Genomic DNA, 20,167 nt, shown 5'->3' on the forward strand with positions numbered 1-20,167 from the left:
TTAGCACAGAAGTGATCAATGAATATTATTCTTGTTGATATTGTTATTATTATTAGGATATATTCTATTCTTTTATTAATTTTCAGAACTGTTTAAAATTCTTTGGGATGAGTTTTAGAGTGTCAGAATAAAGATGAAAGAATATCTTTTGTATTCAGGTTTTTTGTTGCAAGATCTATTAAAAAGTTAATAGCTAGCAAAGCTTGAAAACTAACAAACTGTAGCTACAGCCATATCACAACTTTTCTGAGTACAGGTTTTCTCATCTAAAAGATTAAAAATATAAGTAAAAATTATTTGAAAAATATAAAATATTATACAGTACCATCATCAAAGGGTTTTACCCATGAATACTGTCTAGATGTACAGCTCAAAATTCCATAATGTCTTGACCACCTCTCATTGGACTTTCCAATAAAAAGGAAACCAATCTAGCAAACTCTTATAATGAGTTGATAAAGAACAGGATTCTAAGAAATACATGCTTTGTCTCTCAACGTATTGTACTTGCACACTGATGTAAGGAGGCTTTTATTTTCTTGAAGGCAAAAACAGTCACTATTGTGCATAGAGCTAAATATAGTTCCAAGCACAGAGCAAACAAATGCACACCTTAAGCTAGAGTTATAGAGTATTTTATAATTCTGTATTTTAGAAAATAAAGTAGAAAAACTGGAAGCATTAACCCCTCCTTCCTCTAATTATTTTTGCTGCATTTAACATAAAACACCTAGTTAAAAAATATTTTCAAACTGCTATCAGAACTTGATGCAATGCGTTTATTTGAGAATGTGGAAAGGGGTCAATACAGTTCCTCCAGATTATCTCCTGTCCGTACTAGTTCTCTCTTATGCTTTCACCTTTCAACTTGCTGCTTCCTCGCCCTGGATCTAACAACAGTATCTTTTTAGTCTAATTCTTGCTTATTTTTCACCTTATATCAGTTTTGACATCCTCCTTTCAAGCCTTGCCTGAAACCTCCTCATCTGCCCCACAGTTAGCCTCTTCCCTGCCCCCATACCACCCTGAACTTAAGCCCTTTGTGGGTACCTAGCCCAATTATACCTTCCTCCACAAGACTGCAAGCTCCCTGAGAGCCGTGTAGAGCACACTTTGTAAACCGTATCCCTTTCTGAAAGCAGAAAGATTAAAGAAGATAGATGTATTTCCTCACACACCATGCTCCCTCTGACACATAGTGCTCACTAACTCACTCTCTCTCTCTCACATACACACGCAATCAGATGTTCACACATGCCATAGACTCAGATACACTTTCACACTCACTCAGAGTATAAAGATGAAGAAACTGCATAATCTCCAAACCTCTGTCAAAACAGAGGCTTATCTGAAGAGGCAAGATTTGAAGCCAACAACTCTAGATCGGCTTCTCATTATTCCTGCAACTTCCTCTAAAGTCAATAGAATTGACTGTACTTTTCCTGTGGGCTAGAAACCAGAACTACCAAGGGTTTAATATCAATCACTATGGAGAATCATAAAATATGAGCTAAAATTTATGCCAGCCCAAAGACAGCTTGGAGTTTTCACTGAAAGCACATTACTAAGAATACACACTGCAACAAACCCAGAACCCAAAAATAGCCCTTGCATTTACCAAATGGTCTTCTCAGTTTACACTTCTTCCAGCAGCACAAAATAACATATATGCAATCAAATATTCATATTACTAAAGGATAGGTGGTTTGGTTAAATACAATGCTTGATGTAGATGTAAAGATGCAAGCAAATTTATATTAAATTTTAAAACTGCCTTTTCCAATGTTAAACCCTTAAACTTTCTTTTCCAATGCTGAATGTGTCATAAATCATCCAAAGAAAGAATATTTCAAATCAGAACTTCCTTACAATGTCAACCAGTCAATAGTTCAATTTCAGCAACATTGATATTTTACTAGCAGTGTTTCTTTACATAACTATTTAAATGGTCTATTACACATTGTCCTTATAATTTCATTTTAAAAATTATTAGATTGTGGGAAAACAGCTAATTGGAGATCACTGATTGCTTAAATGTTCAACTGTTAAGAAAATAAACTGATAAAATATGACAAATCCTAGAAACATCTATTATGTCTGAAAGACACAATGTTAACATTCTCTCTCCGGGAAGAAATTTTATCACATGTAAATCAATTGTTTAACTTTCTCATATTTACTCTTCAAAGTTGATTTAGGAACTACATAACACACAGATCCAGGTTTACCTATATTGGGGAGTTTACTCTAAGAAATCCATTTATATTTTAAAACATAGGAATAAAAGTAGCTCTTAAAAATTCATGCTGTGGAACCCAGTACTGTTCAGCCTTCTGCAACCAACACTTCTGTTTTCATAACTGTGTCATTAAACTCCAGAAACATATATTTTGAACTGGGTTTCCAAAAATCCACGTGACTGTCAATGTTAAAAAATATATCCTCATTGCAATGCAGTTTTCATATAACCCTAGAAGTAACAGAAATCCTAATAATGGGCAATAAAACCAACTCAGCAAATTAATCAACATATTGAAAGACATTTAGAAAAGTAACAGTCATCTGAGCGGGCTGGACCACCCTGCTCCTTAGGCTCTGCTCGTACCAATGCCACTGTCTTCCGCTATTTGGATTCTGGATCTACGAACAAAACAGGTTATAGGAATTTGGGCAGGATGCATTCGTGAGACCCAACCATCAAATACATGTATTCCACATTAATATCCTTTTCTCCTTCCTCCACCCAAATCAGAGGCAAAGCTTTTATCACAACAAGAGGAAATACAAATCAATTACAAAAGTCTTTGCCAAGAAAAGGGGAACTGAAATTACTTTAGGAAAAGTTCTAAAACCTTCCTGGGATGGACTGATACTTCAGTATGACCTCAAGCTGAAGTAACACTGATTTACGTATACATTCTAGTAAGCAAAATTATCCTGAGGCTAAATTAGATCTTCTAAAATCTGAGAGAGAGTAATGGTCAATCTCTGTAATGCAATATTGATATATTTTTTCCTTCATTATATGTATAAAGTTACATACCCCACAGTTTTTCCCTCCACTCTTCCTTCAATGAAGAATATATTTCTCATAGCTTTACTTCAGAAGGACTGATTATAAGTAAATACTGAATGCTTCAAATGCAAAAAAAATCTATTGCTTCAGGTTACTGAAATTACAATAGGAAATAATTCTCTGCAAAGGAGTAAATCACTGAATAAGTACAGAATAGGACTTCTAATTTTATTTGTCTAAAAGACATTTGACTTCTTTTGCACACTGAACATCAATCATTTTCCCTAACAAGTTTACTGCATTATTTAGCAGAGCCGTTAGTCAAAGTTTAAAGTTTTCAATAGTTGTATTTCCCTTTATCTTTAAATTATTTTTTGTTTAAAAAAGGAGGAGTTGCTTCAAGTGACACCATCAAGAACATGGAAAGAGAACCCACCAAATGGAAGAAAATATTTGCAAATCATATAAACTGAATATATAAAGAACACTTACAACACAATAATTAAAAGGCAAATAACTCAATTTTTTAAATGGGCGAAGGATCTGAAGACATTTCTCCAATGAAGATATATGAATGGTCAATAAGCATTGAAAAAGTTACTTAACACATTTAGTCACCGAAACAAAGTAAGTCAAAACCACGTTGAGATAGCATTTCACAACCACTAGGGTTGCTATAAATAAAAAAGACAGACAATAACAAATGTTAGTGAAGATGTGGAGAAATTGGAACTGTTATATATTACTGGCGAAAATATGAAAAGTGATGCAGACGCTTGGAAAACAGTTTGGTAGTTTCTCAAAATGTTTTATATAGAGCTACCATATGATTCAGCAATTCCACTCCTAGGTGTATACCCAAGAAAGATTGAAACATATTTTCATACAAAATCTTGCAATAAATCTTCATAGCAGCATTATTCACAGTAGCCAAGAAAGTGGAAATAATCCAAATGTGCACCAATTGATGAATGGATAAAATGTGGATATATCTATAGAATGGAAAATTATTTGGCAATAAAAAGGAATAATGCACTGATACAAGTTACAACATGGACGAACTTCAAAAACACTATGCTAAGAGAAAGAAGCCAGTTACAAAGACCACATATTGTATGAGTCTGTTTACATGAAGTGTCCAGAATAGGCAAATCTAGAGAGACAGTAAATAGACTAGAGGCTGCCTGGAGCTGAGGGTAGGGGAAGGGGGGGTGGGGGGAGGAGGAATGACTGCTAAGAGGTTTCTATTTGGGGTGATGAGAATGTTCTAAAATTAGATTATGGTGATCACAAAATTGTAAATATACCAAAATTTGAATTGTACGTTTTAAATGGGTGACTTTAATTGTATGTAAATAAAGTATATCTCAAGCTGTTAAGAAAGGGGAGGAGGATGCAATAACGCACTTTATTTCTTGGTGTCTTTGAAGACTAAATATTATGACTTCTTAGATCATTCATCACTTAAAAAAAACTGTTTCCATGTTTAGATCTAACACTAAACAAGACATGAAAGTAGAGTGTCATTGAGAGAACTGAGTATCATTGAGGGCCCTGGAGATAGACCCAGAAAAATACATGCATTTTCAGGAAAATGCATGTACTAAAATAGACCCACAGAATACAGGTCCGGGGTGACCACACGGGAGTTTCCAGGGGTTGGCCTTCTCTCTGTTCCGTCCTGTCCCAGAGGGCTTGGTATTTCCCTGGACCCACACCTGTTTAGCTTCTTGCCGGTTCCTGGGGCCTCAGGCATGGCTCAGGAAGAAAGTCCAAGTATCACGGGTACTGGGAGACGGAAACCCCGAAGCAAACAATGGGCAAACATTTTTCAACGGAACTAAAGATTCAATGAAAGCTCGTAAAACAGCATCCTCCCCAAGTGCATAAGAATCTCAAACTGATGGACCTTAGAGTTCGGTCTGCCCTTCCATAATTAACGATAATCTCAAAGCTTGAGCAGTAATCGGCGAATAGAAAGGGGCAACAAGACTCGAGGGCCAGCTCCCCACGCAGGGAACTGCTGTCATGCGCCCTAAGCTTAGGCTCTCTCGGTGAGAGACTCCTTCTTTCCTCCGCCTGGGTTCAGAGGCCCGAGCACCTCAGTTCACTCGCCCGGCGTGCTCGCCTCGCCTCCCTGCACTGTGCGACCGCCCCGCGGCGTCCAGAGGAGCAAGGAGGGCGGTCTCGGAACCGCACGGGTGGCTCTGCACAGGTGCTGGCCTCGTGGGAGCAGCCCGAAAAAATCCCCGGCCCGGGCAGGGAGTGTTCGCCTGCAGTCCCTGTCTCGCGCAGGGCAAGCCGCTACGCGAACATCCCCGGGATCCGGGCCGCAGGGCCGCCAACGTCCCCCAGGGTCCCCGCGCCTAGACGGGCGCGGTCCACTCACGGAGCCCGACCCTCCCCCCCAGCCACCCCGCCGGCTCCTACCTTCCTCCTGCACCATTTCCAGGACATTCGGGTCGCCCATCTTCATCAGCTCGTTGATGACACTGCTCGAGGGGTAGCAGACTGCCGACCGCCGCGACTGGAGGCGAGATCTGGCCTGGAGACTGAATCTGACCACGGGCCGCCGCACTTGCGCCGGGATCAAGAGATCCTCTTTATAAACCTCATTCTCCTCGGGTTCCACCAGCGTCGGGGGCTTCAGCCAGCTGGGCTTCTTCTCCAGCCGGTACCTCCAGTCGACCTGGCCCTTGACCCTCGGCTTCACCGCCCTCTCCCTGTAGCGCTCCTGGGACCTCTCCCGGTACGTTTCCCGGAACGTGCCGGTCTGCTGGTCTCCCGGCTCCCACGAGCCCTGTCTCCTCTGGCTCCCTGGCCGCTCTTCTTTTGAGTCCGCCTGGGCGCTCTCTCCCCGCCTCTCTCTACTCCTCCCCAAGTCCTCCACCTGGGCCTCTGTCTCCCCGCCCCCCGGCCCGCCGGGCTCCAGGCCAGCCCGCCCCTCTTCGCTCCCGCCCTCTGACTCACTCGGCCCCGGCTCCGCCGCCTCCTGTCCCGCTTTGGGGCCCGCTGTCCCCCGGGCCTCTCGGCCTGGCAGCTCCCTTCTCAACAGGCCTTGCTGGTCCCATCCCACTGGGTTGGCCCTCGTCTCGGGCTCCTGGTTCTCCCGGTTCTCCCGGGCTGCCGCCTCCCCTCTCTCTGAACTATCCTCCGGTGCCAGCCGCGTCCTCAGCCAGTTGGCCTGGTCCTCTTCCATCTGCCTAGCCCTCCACCTAGCATGGGCGGCACTCGAAAAGAACCCCTTTCCAGTTGAGGAGTTATTTTTTGTCGGGTGAGAAAAACCCCTCCTTCCTTAAGGCGACCTCACCCCCTTAAGGCCCGCGCGTAGCCAGGTCTCCAAGGTTCTAGCAGCCCCCTCCCTCCCGAGTCCTGCGCGTGGGTATTAACTTCGCAGCTGAAAGGTCCGCTTCCGGGGCGCAAACGCGATTTCTAATACAGTTGGTGGAAAGTCAAACATGTTGGTCGTGAATTCGAATTCAGTCTCTGCTCCTTAAAAGTTGGATGGCATTGGTCAAGTTTCTATAAGCCTAACAGTAGCCGCCTAAGGGACTTTTAAGGGTCACATTATACAGTGCGGGCATAATGTGTTAAAAATTTAGCTGCTATCAAGACTAACCCATTTTCCATTGAGCCCTGCTCAAAGTGTGTCTTAGTGCCTTGAGAACTTCAACCTCAGGCAGAGCGAATGGTCACACTCTTCACAGGCTCCTCTGAATTGGTTCTAGGTTTCTGAGACCTTATCAACTGCCACCTCCCCAATAATTGGGAGATAAGAAGAATTACCCTCTAACAAGGGAAAAATAGATAAGTGATGATGATGTAGAGGTCTGAGCTGAGGGCCTTGAGAGTGCTAAGGAGGGCATGACTTTGAGTTTGGGGCAAGCATGGGATGATTTAAGAATAAGGAGGACATAACCAAAGAAGGCTTGACCTTTCTTAATTTTCATGTTAATCTATTTTTCCCCCCTTCTACTGACGTTTTAGAACCAAGAATTACCTTTTACAGATGAGAAAATAGGCCTTGAGACAAGTGTTTTGGTGAAGGTCATGGTTAACTGTGGAAATGGAAATCACCTTTTTTTTCCTATACATTGCTATCTGTTCTCTATTTAAACCTCTAGGAATATATCAGTTCTGGTCAAGTCATTTCAGACTATAGGCAATTCCTTACTTGATGCATTCTGGAGTTGTGTTTGAAATGTGAATATACATAAGTCAAGCAATAGACTTACATGTAATTATAATAAATTGCTAGTTATGATACAAGCGTTTGGTTTTTTCTTCTTGATTAATCATTGTTTGAGTCTAATAAAAGGTTTATGATGTGATTTGTTTCATATTATTCCCATATACCAGGTACTCTGCTAGGTGCTGTAGATATTGTGATTTAACAGATGGTACAATCTTTGCTTTATGTAGATTAAGTAAAAATAAAAACAATAAAATTATTGTTCTATAATTTTATATAATTATGTTTTCTATTCTTGATTCTGTACCATATTTGAAGTGATATGTGAAAAGACATTTAATGATGATTTTGTGCAAAATTAAAAGGAATATTTTGATGCCAAATTTGCTAATATTTTATCAACTTCTCTAAACTTTGTTAACAAAAAGTTGGCTCCTCTTTGTGTTCTTTTGATAAAGGTATGTATCTTATCCATAACTCTTGAGATCTTGAGAAATTTTCTCTGAATTCTTATCACTGAAATACTTTATTTTGCTTATCCATTCATCATTTTATGATCTGTCAATTTCCTCCATTGCTACACCCTGCCTCTTTAGACACAATCTTTAACCATACATTTCCAGAATTACGTTATGAATAATGAATACATGTTCTTTTAATGTAATTGAACACACAGTTTTGTACTGAGACCAAAAAGTTATCTTTTTTAGCCCTCCAAATAATTTCAGCCTTTGTTTCCAGATTATTCAGCCTTTGTTTCAATGTTATTGCATCATCTGGTAGTGCCTTTTTTTTTTTTTAATTTGCCTCTTGTGTCCTACACTAAGGGTGGTATGCAAAAGTGTTTAAATGACAATAGAAACACAGCTGCAGATATAAAAATGGTGATACTTTGGTAACTAAACTGTCAAATGATTGCTTAAAATACTTGTTTGCCAACTGGTAAGTAAAAGTATGAATTCTCAGGCTTCCCTGGTGGCGCAGTGGTTGAGAGTCCGCCTGCCGATGCAGGGGACATGGGTTCGTACCCCGGTCCGGGAGGATCCCACATGCCGCGGAGCGGCTGGGCCTGTGAGCCAGGGCCGCTGAGCCTGCGCGTCCGGAGCCTGTGCTCCGCAATGGGAGAGGCCACAACAGTGAGAGGCCCGCGTACCACAAAAAAAAAAAAAAAAAAAAAGTATGAATTCTTTTTAGGAAAGCACTTCAGGGGTGTCAGTATATAATGCATGAAAGCCTGAGCTGTATGAAAGTTAAGTGTATAAAATTGAGCAACACCTGCATGTGAACATTTTTTATTCTAGCAGCCTGATTAAGTAGATGGATTTAACTCTGAAGAGGACAAGTTCATGAGCTACACTATGGAGGCCAGAAAAGACCTTGGAAAGTCATCTAATGAGTCCTTCTCCCTGCTGGTATCTAAAGCAAGGGTATGGCAGCTGCAGTCTGTCGTTTGGATCAGTCGGCTTTCTCGATTTCTCTACATGCCAAGGCTTTAACTCTTACAGTAAGTGTCTCCTTTTGGGCTACTTGGCAATCATTTACTTTTTAACCCCTAAAAGTTTCATTTATTCCATGTATTTTCAACATCATTACAATCCATATAAAATAGCATGCTCTAAGTTATGGATCTTTGAATCAGGAGTCAAAAGACCTGCATTTTATCTTTGTCTCTGTCCCTTAATGAGCTAAAAGGCACAATGACCTTGAACAGATGACTTTGCATCCTTCCTTCCTCATCTGTGAATATTAAGGCTCTTAACTTGTTCCACCCATCTCCCAAAGTTGTTGGGAAAGTCAAACAAATCATATGCATGAAAGGACTTTGGAAACAATAAAAATGTAACAAATATGAGACAGTTTTATTGACTAGCAGAGGTAGTTATAGATTTACCAGTCGGTAAGGATATAGTTGTGGGATATTGTGTCCCCTGCAACAAAATGCTGCTTCAACCATTTCTCTGGGATTTGCAGGCATTTTCTCACTCCACACAGACTCCTCACTCACTACGTACTGTTTTCAGAGGAGGGGGCTAAGTCTCCTTATTTGCAATATTTATTTCTTTGAATCCTGACTTATTTAGGCCCTGGACTTTTACAATAAGCCCTAGTCCTGTTTACTAGGACCTTCATCGCTCCTACCATCTGACATTCTTCCCTTTCCTAAAAAATGCTCACTTTACAGGCTGGCCTCTGGAACTATTGTGGTCATCAGAAAAGCCAGTACAATTCTGAGCACTTGGGTGGCATGTCTACTATGCCTTGTAACTAGAAAAATGCAGTTGGTTCCCAGACTGAAGAGATGGGGGACTGTCTCAGCAGAAGGCCAGGAACAAGAATGTTTTCATCTCTCTCATGCCTGTTTGCAACAGCCACTGAGATTACAAATGATGCCCTTCTTCCTGCAGTCTGCCAATGACTTTCTGTCACATATAAGGGAAAATCTAAACACCTTTCTTGTCAGTAGGAGTGCCACACTATAGTTATGTGATCTAAGTCCATTTCCCACCTCTCCCATCACGTTCTAGCCATGCTGTCTTGTTGCTGTTCCTCAAACCGAATGAGCACTCCATCATTTCCTGAGCACTTTGCACTGACTGTTCTCCCCATAAAGATCTTCACACGGATGCTTGGTGGTTCACTGTTTTCCATCATTTAGTTTTCTATGCCAATGTCACTTCCTTGGGAAGAACTTTGCTGACCACCCTAAGACAATATCCTCACATCACTATCCTCTTAGCTGGCATTTTTCTTCATAGCTGCTCTCTCTTTCTGACTTTGCATATTTAATTGCTGATGCATATTTATTTTTGTATAAGATCCATGGAGCCTGAGGTTTTCTCAGTTCTCTTCTCTGTTGTACCTGTGGCACTTAGAATGGTGCCTGGCATAGAAAGGTTCTCATAAATATTTGTTGAATGAATGATACGTCAAAGGTCTATGATCACATTTCCTATTCCCTGAGTCAGTGGCTGACTCCTCCCTTGCTTTCCTGAATCTGGGAGAATAGTTGGATTACATACCTGCAGCAGCTTGTGGCTCAGTGCCATTCTGAGAAATAATTTTCTAATTCTGAAAGAAAACATAAAATTTACCTAAAGAAACAACTAGAATCAGCAGAGATAGAGAGAGTAAATCAGGACTTTGCCTCACCATCTGAGCACCAATCTCTTGGCTTCTCTTTGAAGACGTATTCTAGACCTTTGGCAAGCAGTGGCAGCAGATGACAAGAGGTAAGAAAGACCCATCTGTGCTTTAGTGCTACTATATTCTTGTAATAACAAGTGTCCTTTGGTATAAAGCAGTCACATCCTCTTGTTTAAATGCCAGATGCTTAGGATTGTTATTTTTCTTTGGCATACACATAAACAGGAGATAAAAAAACAAACGAACCCATATGGTCTACACTGGCTGCATCAAATAAGAATCTGGATCTTGGGTCTTGAGTGGAGATACCTATATTACTGTATTTCCCTTTCATCTTTCACAGATAAAGTTTTCCATCAGGGAAACTACACCCACTGGGTCTAGATTTTCTTTACCATCGTATCTTTTTTGAACCTTGTCATGCAGCTGAAAGAAGCTGTTCCCTTAAAGTTTATCCTTCACTGCCTTGTATCAGCCATTATATCCAGTGCCTCTTTCCAGATCTTCACAGTGGGCCTGTGCCATTCTGAGTCTCCATCCATAATTCTGACTCTCCCACTCTTTGGGAAGTATGATATGGAATAAAGAGCATGCATGTTAAAGTCAGGTTCTGGATCAGGCAGACCTGTCCAAGTTCGAAGTGGCTGCATAAATTTTAGCTAGTGGGCTAACCTCTCTAAACCTTAATTTCCTAACCTGTATAATGGAGACAGTCATATCCAGCAAACAGTGTGGTTATGAAAATTAAATAATAATGCTAAGTCCTTGGCACATAGTATACATTAAAAGAATGCTAGTTTTCATCTTTCTTTTGTATATTCAATGATTTCCTTGCCTCTTTCATCTTCTTTCAGCAAAATCTCCCTTGTTATTCTCATTTACTCTTTTTTTTTCATTAACTCTCTCTTCTTTGAGGTGCCCAGTCAAATATCCAGCTCCACACTAACTGCTTATTGAACATTTCTAAAGTCTTAAGTCATTTGTATGTTTTAGTATTACTCTAATTGGAACAGATACAAGGCTAAATCAGTTTTCTCCAAACTAGTTCAACTCTCCCACTTATTTCAAAGTCACCAGGATTATCTCAAGTTGGTGATTAGTAATTATAATAGCTACTATTATTCAAATATGTATTAATTAATGTGCTTTGCATATATTACTACATTTATTCCTCATGATGATGTGAGGTAGGTACTTATTATCAGACACCTCTGTATGTGCTACACATCTTGGCTCACCCTCTTTTAAAATTAACTTTATTGAGGTATGATGTACATTAGTAATTATAATTACATTAATAATTAAAATCACTAATTTTAAGTGTGCAACTAGATATATTTGTGACATGTATATAGTTATGTAACAATCACCACATTCACAATATAGAACATTTCCCAAAACTATTCCACACATTTGTAGTCAATCCCTTTATCCAATCTACTAGCCTCTGGCAATTGCTGATATTCTTTCTATCACTAACTTTTTGGCTCACCTTTATATGCCAGTTTTTACTATAGCAATTAGTTATGCACATGTGCAGTTTGAAAGAATCTTGCTTTGACTCTACTAAGTATCTCATACTTCCTGACCGAGGGTTTCTCCATCACCATGAAGTGGGTTTCCTGTGCTTGTCCACTCCACGCTATTCTGACACAGATGCACACCATAAAGTAGGAGAACGTTAACACAACATAAAGCTACTCTGACCAACTGGGAATGAGGGATAAATATTCCCCTTTTTTATTTCTTGGAGGGGCAATTCTGAGATGCATTTAACACAGCTCTTCAAGGGTTCATCAGAGGGATCTACCCCCTTTAGCCCTTGGATTGGCTTGTCTTCCTTTCATGTTTGTGTATGTTTGACTCTTCCCACCCTCAAACCACCCCCAAACCTTCCTTAAGATCACTTCTCATAATAATCATCCTGTATATAAGTCTTACCTCGGGCTCTGCTATTAGGGGAAATCCAGGCTAAGACGAAATTATTATTTTTATCCCTATTTTAAAAAATGATTTAGTAAACTAAGGCTTAAAAAGTTAACTCTTTAAAGTTAAAGAGTTAACTTTAAAAAAGTTAACTCTTTTAACTTTTAAAAGAGCGAGAGCTTGGACCCATCATATCCTGATTCCACAATTCGTGTTCTTCATCACCACATAGCTTTTCAAGGTGGAAACTAAAATCAGCTTTGATTTTGTGCAATTTTTTTAAAATTATTTATTTATTTTCGGTACGCGGACCTCTCACCGTTGTGGCCTCTCCCGTTGCGGACCACAGGCTCCGGACGCGCAGGCTCAGCGGCCGTGGCTCACGGGCCCAGCCGCTCCGCGGCATGCAGGCTCTTCCCGGACCGGGGCACGAACCCGCGTCCCCTGCATCAGCAGGCGGACTCTCAACCACTGTGCCACCAGGGAAGCCCTGTGCAGTATTTTTAAAATGTATATCTAAATTACCAATTTTCTGTTATTTCTTCTTTTGAAATGTGTCACTCTTCAGTTATTGAAAATTATTTCATCCAGCTGGAAGTCACACTGGGTAATCTCCTACTGCTTTCACTTTATAGCCCCCGTCTTTGATTACTATGATAGCCTGATAGTTGATTTTCTTCCTTCCCATCAAGCAATACTGTTTATGGATAAGTGTGTCAGCTTTGGGGTTTGATGAAACTGATCTTAAATCTTAGCTCTCTCAGTTCTTAACCATATGATATTTGGTGAGACTCTTAATCTCTCTGAGCCTCAGTTTCTTTATTTATAAGATGGAGAAAATAATTCCTAACTCACAGGGTTGTTTGGTGCAATGAATATAATAACTCATATGTTTTCACTTGTTCAAATATTAAACCATGGGTTGCCATTTTCACTTTATTGTATTTGTTATTGTTGTTGAGTTGACTTTAAGTGGTAAAGTTTTTGAGAGGATGGAACCTTTTATTGTTAAATATATATCCATGCCTTTAATTTCTATGAAGGAATTTATTTTTATTAGTCTAAAACTTTTTGTAATCTATGAAGCAAACAAAAAATTTTTGGATTTTGAAATCAAATGCATCATGCATAAACATATCGATACAAATATTGCTTGAAGTAATGGAAGGAACTCTTAAGACCCAGCAGAATCACATATTGATTAAAGTGCTCCATTATCTAGCGTTCAGATGATCTTTTGTGCTGTGGCAATGAAATAAAAGCTTCTGAGAAACAGTAATTTCCCATTAAAGGATGATATAATGCTTGGATTTAAATATGCTGTCATCCAATTCATGTTCCCTAAAATATACCCACTATTGAAATTTTAAAGGAGTCCTTAAAACTTGGGTTAAATAGAAAACCAAACTTAACTGAAATACAGGAGCTTCAAGATAGTGAAAGCATACAGTTTTGTACACTAAAATTTGCCAGGCCTTTTATAAAATATGTTTGTGCAAATTTAGTCTATTTTCAAAGTACCTAATTTGGTTACAATTTCAACCATAAGTACAAAGAAAATGCAATTAAAGGGTATCACTGCCTCAGTGGTTACATCTGGCATTTTATCTACCTAATTAAATCCTCTTTCTAGTACTCCACCCAAAGGCTACATGGTTTTAACCAGTAGCATAAGAAACATCAAGAATATATTTGACTCCCCGCAAATCATGAGCATACTTGTAACTGAGCCTGCTGTGGTTTGTAATTTCATGTTTTAAGAAGAAAGTTCCTAATCATATTCTTTATTTAGTTCCCCCAAGTTAGATACTTATTTGTAGTTGCAAGCAGTCACTCACAGAGAAAATGAGCCCACCCTGCTTGATTACATACTTGCTTTACATTGAGGGGTTGGCTCTATCCCAGAATTGCCAGAAAAGTCATCTTCAAAGACAAAGAAATGGGAGTCTGTAAAAGAAAAACAGGCTGCTTCAAAACTTTATTGATCAACATCTCATTGGGATGAGATCATTGTGCATTTAGAGGTTATTTATATGGAAATATGAAGCAGAAAGGAGGTAGACTTCCACCTTAATTTTATCCCCAGTCAGTACTTCCAATGCACCCCCATACCCCCTCTCCCAGCAAAGTATCTTCCCTTATCATTTCCAGGGATCCTCAAAGAGCACCTGACAAACATTCTCAAAACTCAGTCTTTCTGCTCAGCCACAAGCAGCATATAGCACCTGCTACATCTCACTCAGCTCTCCCTTGTCAAAATCCAGCATTTCACAACTGCTTGAGGGAACTTCAGGGGACATACATGCATGTAGTTAAACTAAAGCTGCTGAGGTCCCTGGAGGTCAAAGCAGGATATTTTAAGGAAGGGAGGGGAATGATCCTCTGCTCAATTTTCTAACAACCGAGTCCCACAGGGGCAGTGCCAGTTCCTTGGCTCTTGCTAGGTCCCTCGTGACAGGGGCTCCATCGTACCCTGATTCTAATTCCTCTCTTACCCAGGAGCTCTCATATGACCCAAGAGGTGTGGTGGGCAGCAAACATGATCCCATTGCCTCTACCCTTTCCATCTCTTCCATTGCCTTGGCACCTCCTTCTTGAAAAAAACCCAAAAAACAAACAAACAAAAAAACACCCTTGTTCTTCCAGACAAAGAGACTTTTGGCAAGAGAGAGGAGAGTCACATAACCACACACACCTCCACTCCAGGTGACATGAACATTGCATAAGGAAAAAGTAGAAGGAAAGGAGACGATTATTGGTATAGTGCAAATCTGCCGCTGTCAGTGATTACACCTCCTTTCCTGAGGCTGATCCTCTTGTGCTGAGGAGCCATCAAAGATTTTGAACTTGTAGTTCAGCTTTTGTATGACTTGCTATATATTTCCAATGCCTAGGGGAAGTTCACTTCTCCAAGTCTTGGTGGGATATTAGTTGATGAGATATTTATAAGGTATAGCTGGCAGACTTTGGCTCAGTTCAACCACAGGATTTGAGTTGAGAATGGAAAGAATAGCATCTGGTGGTTGCATTAGCCCTGTAAAAGAGGCTTCAGGAAAAGTGCCAGCATCCATTTAGATCTGCTCACTTTGTACCTATAGAGGCTAAAAGAAGGCTTACTGGAGGAGAAAGGATTCCAGTTTCAGCCTAGGAAGGAAGCCAAGGGCAATAACAGAGGAAAAGGAAAGTGAATTAGTTTGAAGAATGCATTCAGGGTTAGAAACAGAGAACTGGAAGGTGTTGGGGAAATAAATGTGATATGTCAAATATATATAGGTGATGCTGTATTAGTTTGCTAGGGCTGCCACTGGATGACTTAACAGAAATTTATTTTCTTACAGTTCTGGAGGGTAGGAGTCTAAGATAAGGTGTTAGCAAGTTCAGTTTGGTTCAGTTTCTATTTCTCCTTGGCTTGCGGATGGCCATTGTTTCTCTGTGTCCCTACATCATTGTCCCTCTGTGCACACTTGCCCCTGGTGTCTCTTTGTGTATCCAGATTTCCTCTTCTTATAAGGATACCAGTCATATTGGATTAGGATCCACCTTACCAGCCTCATTTTAACTTTTTAATTCTTTAGAGGCCTTATCTCCGAATGCAGTCACGTCCTGAAGTATTGGGGCTTAAGCCTCCAACATATGAAACTCGGGGCAAACACAATTCAACCCATAACAGATATATATTCAGGATAATGAGCAAACATGATTTTTTGCACAATTGAAACACTAATTCATGTTAGTCTTTCACTGTCCCTTAAATATTTGTTTGGTAGAGGTAAACATTTCCTAACCCTGGATGGTATTTAGAAAGAATCCAATACTTTTCTGCTTTTAAAGAGTTAAAATATCACTTAACTTTACAAAATATTATTTCAATTCAGTAATTAGAATGTGCCCATTTCCAGATATCAATTAAGTGATTCAATTGTTATTGAAAGATAAGATTTCTTACCTCCCTCTATGCTAAGGTCTGTAGATGGCAGCTGCCTGCCTTCAGGAAAGGGGTTGTATAATTGACTCCTTCATCTCTCTGCCCTTCTCCTAATCCACTTGCTAGCTGATGGTTTTGGTTTCTAGAGGCAAAGCTGAGAAGAAAGGAAGTAGAAGTGAGGAAAGGCATTGTCTTAGTCAGCTTGTGCTGCTATAACAAATACCATAGACTGGGTGTCTTAAACAACAGATATCTATTTCTCACAGTTCTGGAGACAAGGAAGTTCAAGATCAAGGTGCTGGTCAATTCAGTTCTTGGTGAGGGCTTTCTTCCTGGCTTGTAGAAAACCACCTTCTCAATGTGTCCTTGTATGGCCTTTCTTCAATGTATGTAGGTGGAGAGAGAGATCTCTCCTCTTCTTACTAGAGCACTAATCCCATCATGACCTAATCTAAATCTAATTAACTCCTAAAGGCCTTGCCTCAAAATAGTCACACTGTGGGTTAGCCCTTCAACATATGAATTTTGGGGGACACAAATATTCAGCCCATAATAGGCACAGAGGCATCCTGACTAGGCTGGATGGCTTCATGATCTCACTTGCTGACAAATGTTATTGGATCCTTAGTGACTACCATTGTTGAGCACCTCTCTCCAGCAATTCCCTTGACCTGGGGGGCCACTTCCTTATTCCACGTGGTTGCTTATAGCGCATTTCCTTAGCCCCCAAGATTCTGTCGGCCATATCCAGCTTCTTGCAGCTAGGGCTCCTCTACCCTTCTAGGCAGCTTCGTTGGTCAAGAAACTAGGATAACCCAATACTGCCTCTTGCTCCTGCATGGTTTACAACTGGTTAATGGGAAAACTCTCTCATTCCCCTTGCTTCAACAAAGCCTGAGAGTTCAGGCCTATCCCAGTGTAACTCTCTCTACCTTGCTGCCATAGACTGTATTGGTACAAATCATTTACTGGTTGTCATTTTCTTAATTACAGTAACAAATTTTAAGTCTTGTGAGTGATCCTGTGAGTACTTGTCTGCCTGATAGGCTTCAAGTAAAGGTTTAGCCAAGGTCTGGGGTGGGGTGGTTGGAGGACTCACAGTATAGAAACAGCTTTCTCCAAGAAAATCTCTTCACCAATTCTTCTGCCTGCTCTCCAATCCTTCCATATTCTTGATTTGGTTGCTACTTTCAAGTATCAGTTAAAATATCTCATCTCTTTTATTTTGGGATCTGGTCAATTCACACATACACTTACCCAAAGAGAGTCAGTGACTGTGAGAGAGAGAAAGGGAAGTATGAAAAGTATTGAAAGAGATACAGATAGAAATAGAGGGACAAGGATAAATAGAGAGGTAGAAAAAAGGGAGGAAGGAAAGGGGAGAAAGAGACTAAGAATGAGAGAAATATGCTAAGAATATTAAAGTTATTTATGTAGGAATGGTGAAAAAGATGATTTAGGTATTCCTATTCATACATTTTGTTGTTTCCAAATATTTTACACTGATTTTTAGAATAAACTTTTCATTTTAGAATAACTTTAGATTTTCAGAAAAATTGCAAAGATAGTAGGGAGAGTTCCCATGTACCCCTCAATCAGGTTCGCTTATTATTAATATCTTACATTAGTGTAGTACATTTGTTACATTTATGAACCAAAATTGATATATTATCATTAAGTAAAGTTCATATCTGTTCAAATTTCCCTACTTTTTACCTAATGTCATTTCTCCTCCAAGATCTCACTCAGAATGCCACATTACATCTAGTAGGTCACATCTCCATAGAATCCTTTTGGCTATGATATTTTCTCATTCTTTCCTTGTTTTTGATGACCTGAACAGTTCTGAGGAGTATTGGTCAGGTATTTTCTAGAATATCAGTCAGTTGGGATTTGTCTGAACTTTGTCTCATGATTAGATTGAGGTAAAGTATTTTGGGAAGACCACAGAGGCAAAGTGCCATTTTCATCCCATTATATCAAGGGTAAGTACTATCAAAATGACTTATCATTATTGATGTTAACCTTGATTACCTGGATGAGGTAGTGTTTAGTAGATTTCTTTACTGCTGTTACTCTTTTTCATACTGTCCGCTTTGACAGGAAGCCCACACTTAAGGAGTAAGGAGTTATGCTCCATCTCCTTGGGGACAAAATCAAGGCATAAATTATTTGGAATTTTTCTGCATAAGAGATTTGTCTCTGGTCCCCCATTTATTTACTCAGTCATTTACTTGTATCAGTATGGACTCATTGATAATTATTTTATACTTTGAGTAATATTGTAAAAAATGAAGTAAATATTTCTAATTTGGCATCAAATTGAAATGTATTAATAAGTCCAGAAGAACCTTCATATTAACTTTTTTCATATAAGCTAAATTTAACCAAATATAATTAGCTTTGTAAAAAATAATTTTTCAAGTAACATAACTAAAAGAAATAAAAGAACTAACCAAATTAATTTAAAAAATATTTTTAAACCAAATAATTTTTGAACTATACCCTTATTCTAAAGACAAAAAAATATATAAACTAGTTTTGAACTCTACTCAGTAGGTTTGTATTTCACAGTAGCATGAGTCTAGCAATTCGGAAACTACTTTTTGCATATTGCAGTATTGAGCTAATGAGGAAAGACATTGATGATGTTTGGAGCCAGGATTGTCACTCTTAGAGAAGGGAGATACAAACATAGAATAACGAAAAGCTAGAAGGAACCCCGTAGTATTAGATTAGAATTTTCCATGATTGAAACAGGAAAAGTACGAGATGAGCTTGGAACATTTTGTGGTGCCACAAAGTAAGGAAGTGCTCAAAAAAAAAAAAAAAAATGGAGACGTCAAAATGATGAAGGCCTAGACTGAAGAGGCTTCCAGTGGCCAAATCTGGCACAATTGGAATATCAAAATAAAGAATTATGGTAATGAATTATAATCCATTGATTAAAAGAAGAATCCATGTGCCTATACTGCTGATAAGTAAATTGGGGAGAAAGGAAAAATTTTACAGTAGAAGAATGCCAACTACTAAAAGTAGAAGGAATGATGGTATTAGAAAGTCACCATCTTGTGATTATCATAGCAATAATTGATTCAGGCATGAATCATCAAAGGATGATAAAGCTATGATGTAAACTTTGATGAGAAATACGATATAGACATTATCTCAAAATATCTTCCCAGAAATTACTTACTAGTCACCAAAAATGGGACATCTGATGTGATGCATTACCTCATCAATATCCCAGACAAAAAAGTATACTCTGAATTGAATTATAAGAAAAAAACCCCACAAATTCTTGTGAGACATTACACATAATAACTAGCTTGTAGTCTTTGAAAAAATCAATGTTGCCAGAGACAAAGAAAGCCTAAAGAACTGTTCCAGACACTAAGGAAATACTGAAAGCAAATGTATTGTGTAACCCTGAATTAGTTTCTTGATTGAAGAAAAAAATTCTAAAATGGAAATTTCTGGTATATAGGTGAAATTTTGAATATGGAATGTACATTATATAATAGCAGAAAATTTAACACGGTAGTAGAATTACTAGTGACCAAAAAATCATAAGACAACATATATTCAGCTTCAATAGTAATTAAGCAATGCTATATAAGAAAAGATTATATTATTCAATGTTGGTAAGTACATAACAAAATAAGTACTCTGATATACTACTCATAAGTATGTGTCTTGGTGTATGATTGGATGGGTGGATGAATGGATAGATAGATAGGTAAATAGATAGATAGTGATATATCTTTTAACCTGAACATTTTCAGTTATTAAATGTATCCTAATAAGAGCTATTTTTACTATTCTTGCATCTTTGGGGAAACTTTGATTTTTTTTTCAAAATACAATTTACAGATGTTTCTTTTCTCTAATTATAAGATTGGTATGTGCCCATTCTAGAAAATTCAGAAAGTATGAAAAATTTTTAAAGAAAATAAAATGTATC

The 20,167-nt window shown here is 39.0% G+C and overlaps 1 protein-coding gene across 6 annotated transcripts in view; it reads right to left on the minus strand.

The window, feature by feature from the left end:
• The window catches only part of ANO5 (anoctamin 5), a 96,123-nt gene extending 90,274 nt beyond the window's left edge, over positions 1–5,849 (minus strand). For 5 of the 6 annotated variants that reach the window (XM_079928251.1, XM_079928249.1, XM_079928248.1 and 2 more), the window contains exon 1: positions 5,447–5,624. In XM_079928251.1, the coding sequence (XP_079784377.1) occupies positions 5,447–5,473 (27 nt within the window). In that variant the 5' untranslated portion in view covers positions 5,474–5,624. Of the gene's footprint in view, positions 1–5,446 lie in introns of all 6 variants that reach the window. The other variant, XM_079928252.1, reaches the window with a different exon arrangement.
• Between the last annotated feature and the right edge of the window lie 14,318 nt (positions 5,850–20,167).

The sequence above is a fragment of the Stenella coeruleoalba genome (assembly GCF_951394435.1).
Source record: "Stenella coeruleoalba genome assembly, chromosome: 8".
Taxonomy (NCBI): Eukaryota; Metazoa; Chordata; class Mammalia; order Artiodactyla; family Delphinidae; genus Stenella; species Stenella coeruleoalba.